This window comes from Fusarium tjaetaba (genome assembly GCF_013396195.1).
Source record: "Fusarium tjaetaba strain NRRL 66243 chromosome Unknown NRRL66243_c0000303, whole genome shotgun sequence".
Taxonomy (NCBI): Eukaryota; Fungi; Ascomycota; class Sordariomycetes; order Hypocreales; family Nectriaceae; genus Fusarium; species Fusarium tjaetaba.
In genome coordinates this window covers 1-4,776 of record NW_023501499.1, presented here as the reverse complement: position 1 = coordinate 4,776, position 4,776 = coordinate 1, and the positions used below count along the sequence as shown (strand labels likewise).

The 4,776-nt window shown below is 51.1% G+C and overlaps 2 protein-coding genes across 2 annotated transcripts; both read right to left on the bottom strand.

Moving 5' to 3' along the window:
• Positions 1-306, bottom strand: FTJAE_11848 (stress responsive A B barrel domain protein; the record flags this gene model as incomplete). Its single annotated transcript, XM_037344834.1, has 2 exons — positions 1-143; positions 202-306. Coding segments are annotated over 2 exons (248 nt in total), but the record flags the coding sequence as incomplete, so codon positions are not given.
• A 1,473-nt stretch (positions 307-1,779) lies between these two features.
• FTJAE_11847 (transcription factor Pig1p) lies at positions 1,780-4,776 on the bottom strand (the record flags this gene model as incomplete). The annotated part of the gene is made up of 4 exons (XM_037344833.1): positions 1,780-2,821; positions 2,876-3,003; positions 3,053-3,187; positions 3,266-4,705. Coding segments are annotated over 4 exons (2,745 nt in total), but the record flags the coding sequence as incomplete, so codon positions are not given.

Sequence of the window (4,776 nt, the reverse complement as noted above, 5' to 3'; positions counted from 1 at the left end):
TGGTGAGCCTGGCAACCCTCGTCATAATACTTCATGTCCTCCATGCTAGCGAACTCGGTCTTGGAGACAAAGGTGTATCCCTGAGACCGAGCATCCTCATCGGCGGCACCAACAACCATGGAGAGGATATAGGGCTTGCCGTCCTTGAGCAGATAAGTGAGCGGGTATGTACAAATAGAGATGTGACTGGAGGCAACTCACCTTTTGCTGAGAGGCATTGAGCTTATGGTACTGGTCCAGAAGCTTGGCCTGCTCGTCCTTGCTAGGCAGCTTGAACATAGTGATTCGGTGCACACGGTTGGCCATCTTGACGGTAGGGATCTGAGTAAAGGGTCTGGATACGTTTTTGATATGGTGTTGCGAGACTCGTGCGGGCTTTTGGGGGATACGGCGGGGAGAAAAGGTGAGAGCTCGACAGACAAGCCTCGAGTTCATATAGGATCTTGTGATAGCTTGGAGAACCACAGTAAGGGCAATTTCAAGGTAAGCACTGCCCGAATTGGATAGTTGAGTAATATTTAACGAAGACAATGCGCGAGGCGGTTTCATGCGGGCCAAACGCGGGGGCGGCTCAGGAGCTTATCCCCGCCCACATACTCCGTGGACCCCATGTTATGTTGGAGGTTGATTTCTAACAGATTACCAACCAATCATCTTTCATAATTTTTAGGAGCAAGTACTGGGGATCATGGAGTTTCGTTTCCGCACCTGAGCCCGAGTCATTCCGTTATTTATGCCGCAAAAACGGAATCCACTGATGGTTCTTGACCAGATATTCTACTTGGACACGATATGCTTACAAAGCTGGCAGAAAATTGCTATTCCCTTCCTTCAAGGCTCACTCATTCTTAGTCAAGGGTTGATCTATTACTTGGCGATATCTCNNACTCCAGAACCTACCCCGCCCCCACGAGCCGGGCTGTCAGATGAATCTCCAACTTGAATCATGAGAAAGGGCATATAGGGCCGAAACAGCCGGTATCTGTGAGGCGATATTGGCGGGACAATTTTTTTCCATCTGCGTCGTCCAATGGAGCTGAAACCTGGGTGCACGGTAGATCAGTCGGCTCAGGGATTACCCCAGATTCACCCAGCTCTGAGTGGCCAGCGATTTAACCTTATCGCTGTAATGAACCTGACATGGACGAAAAGAGTACCAGTTTCATCGTTTTCCTCCTTCTATTCCAGGTACAGAACTGTTCTAGATCCTGTGCCATGTATAGTGCATAAATGCTAATCAGGCTATACTGCGTCTGGGTGTCTAGCAAGCGAAAATACACTACGTAGGTACTCAGTCTAACAACACCAACCTCTTTAGCAATGATGGCTATGTTTGACTTTGACTTTGGTAAGGAGAACAAGAACCGCATTGACAATTCCCTCGACTGGTGGGCTTGGCAACAAATCTCGCTGTTACCAGCATTGACTAAATTATTTGTACTGTCATGGTTGGATACCTCATAGAGGACAATTACCTACTGTCGACGCTTTCTTTTCTTCGTCCTTTCGGACCTATCACGTCCAAAGCCAGATTCAAACATGAAAGCTGTCGATTACGCACTCAGCCAACCCTATACTGCGTTTCTGCCCCTTTTATCTCGATGAATCACCGTCATCATAGATCTCTTCATCTAATCCTATACCTTTGCCGTTTTATGTTCCCTTTTTGCTTTCCTCCTAACTCCTTCGCTGACTTGCTATACATAAAAACAATAAAAACCACTTTTGTTGTAAATACCGCAATGCGCACATAATATCCTTTTTGACAAAAGGCGCTGCCTATAACGTTTTCGTTACCAAGTACCCCTCCAATCCACCTTGGAGATCACCAAGGTGTCGACACAAGCTTTCAACAAGCGGAGGCATTGCCTCGCTTGCTACAGGGTAATTTTGTCGAAAGATGAGCCTCGCGAGCGACAAAACCGCCACATAATTCGACACAGGCTCTAACTGAAGACGCAACCCTTCTGGAGACGAAAGTGATGGGGTACCCTGACCAAGCTCAAGGAACATTGTCGTCTCCCTCGTCTCTGGTTCATTAAGTGATAAGACTTCTTGTCCCATCACTTGATCGCCGTTCGTTGTTCTCTGCGAAAGCAGGCCATACGCCCACAGCGTCAGACTAGCAAAGTAAACAACCATAGCGTTGAATCCTCGCAGGGTTGTTGGCATACACTCCTGTGCATGTCGGAGGACCTGTCCAGCATGCCAGGCAGCATACCGGGACTCTGGTCCAGGTAGCCACGTGCTCTCTAATAACTGCATTGCTCTGCGGAATTCCTCGTCGCCCATCCTGCCCGCTAGCCGCTGTATATCGTCCAACGAGACATGTATGATCATCATGAAAAAGTCTGAAAGAAGCGATAGCTCAGGTCTTGGGGTCTGTGCAGATCCGAGCTGAGTTGACAGCTTACCAAGGCCCTCATAGAGCTCTTGGTAAAGGGAGCGGGCCCATTCAGGAACATCAGACCCCGGCCGATCCGGAGCTGCGTGATGATATTGAGCGATGGCGTTACGGTACGTCCAGATTTGTCCCCACAGTCCATGCAGAGCAGCCTTGCAGCAAGATTCTGTGTCCACCCACGTGTTCTGTTCAGTCATGACAAACTGACAATCTCTCACATCGGAAAGGCGAGGGAAATCGGTAGGAGGGAAAGACCCCTTGGCCAAATTCAAGTCCCACCATATCTGTGAATTACTAGCTTTCCAGAGATCACGGGCCGCCGGAAGTGCAAAGTCGAGCTGGCTGTATGCTAACGTGGGTCCTTTCCACGACACGATCGATGTTTGTGTATCGTGGAGAAATGCACGGATGGCCAACCTGTACGCGAGTCAATATGCTAGCTGGTGACTTCGGCATGGTAATATAAGTAACCTTTTGTAAGATTCGATTGTCGTGAATGTTTGCCATTTCGACTCAAGTGTCTCAGGAGAGTCGCCGGTATTGGGCGTATGTGTAGTCAAGTCTGACGTGAAGCTCAACTTCCCTGCTTTTCGGAGCAGCTATTCGGGATTAGCCTGCTAGCCAGACTCATAATCGCAACAGACTTACAGTCAAAAGCTGAGGCGCAAAGCTTTCTGCCATCTCGGTCTGACGATTGAAGCCACTCCATTGACCAGTTTCAATGTGGAGGACAGACGCTTGAAGAAGTGTGATATCTCGCACAGCCAGGCATGAAGATTCAAGCTGTTTGGCAGTCAGCATATGGTTTACCTTTTGCCAATATCTTTGGCTCACCGTCGCTGCGCCATGGTCCATACTTACTCGTTTCCCAATGGCACTTGCCGTAATCTCGTCAAGAGCCAGGCCGAACTGCCATATAGCTGGGGTAGATATACATGAAGCCCCACTTGATACTACAGCAGAGAAAAGCTCTTGGCTAGTTGCCGAGGGATCGAATGACGATCTGTGAATAAAAGCCTCACTCTTGGGGTCTTCGCTCTTGAAGTACGTCTCGATCATATAGCCCAATAACTCAGCTGATGGAAATGTTGGTACTCGATGCGGTATCGGATTGTTGGCGAGAACCATGGCGAACATGCTGTCGCGTAAGTAGGGTGAAACGATATCGGAGCGAGACACTGAGCTCCCTGCCTGACCATTGGCCTCGGGCTCATACAACCATACTGAACGCTGAATGGGTGCTTCCGCCGAGACAATACCTTTACGGCCTTGGCGTGATGTACGTTTTCCTGCATCGCCAGACTGAGGATTTCGTCCGGNNAGTCTGGGCGCGCCGAGAAAGGAGGGGACACTGTAATCGACGGCAGCATCAACGACATGACCTTGATGAGCAATAACCGACTGGGGCAACGCATAGGTAGCTTCACCGGCCGTAAAGACCTGAGTGTCATTTCCTGTAGTTGAGGCAACCATTGAACTGTCAGAGGGTGACATACCAGCCTGCGACTCAGACGTGCGGTATTGGTTCCCGCGTCTCACTGGCATCTGGCATGTCAAACTCTTACTACGGCAGCGGCTGCACGGCTTCTGATCTTCGCATTTTGCCTTGGAAGCAGCGCAATTGAGACATGCCTCGGCGGCGCGGTCGCTTCTTCTGATAAACGGGCGGTCTTTTGCGGCCCCATCTCGATCGTGGGTGGTCTCATGCCGTGTCAGGAGGTCAGCGCGATTAAAACGCTTAGGACATCGGGTGCATTGGTACGGTCGGGCATTCTCGTGCGACCTGAGGTGTCTGGTCAGGTGGTCGGCTCGCTCGTAGACGCGACGGCAAATATGGCAGACGTGAGATGGCGATGAGGCAGATGCATCAGAAAGTTTTCTCTTGGTAGGCAACGTAGAGGCAATTCTCTGGGGCGTTTCCCCTTGGTGTTGTTGCAGTGCGGGATCTAGCTGCCGCTGAAAGATTTGATGCTTCGAGGGCGACGCGGGAGGCAGTGAATGCTGCAACTCATGCTGTTCCTGCTGCAAGGGTGGCTGGGCCCGTTGATTCGAATCGGCTACGGACACAGGCGCTGCGAGGGAGAACAGGGACGACAGGAGCATGTCTGAGCCGGCGGCATCGCAAAGAATGTCGATGCCATTTTGCTCCGTGGCCGCCATTGGATTCGAAGCCGTCGCCTCAGACAAAAGCAGGCCAAGCCGGACTGTGCCGTTCTGGCCGCGGGAGGGATTGACTAGCCGGACGTGGACTGAGAGAAGTAACCAGTCGCTTGAGCCAAGGCAGCAGGGATCGCTGACTGACTGTTGAGGGGATCGCGAGACAATCCAATGCCGTTGTGCTGAGGTTCGGAAGGGAGGGGGCGGGGGGCGGG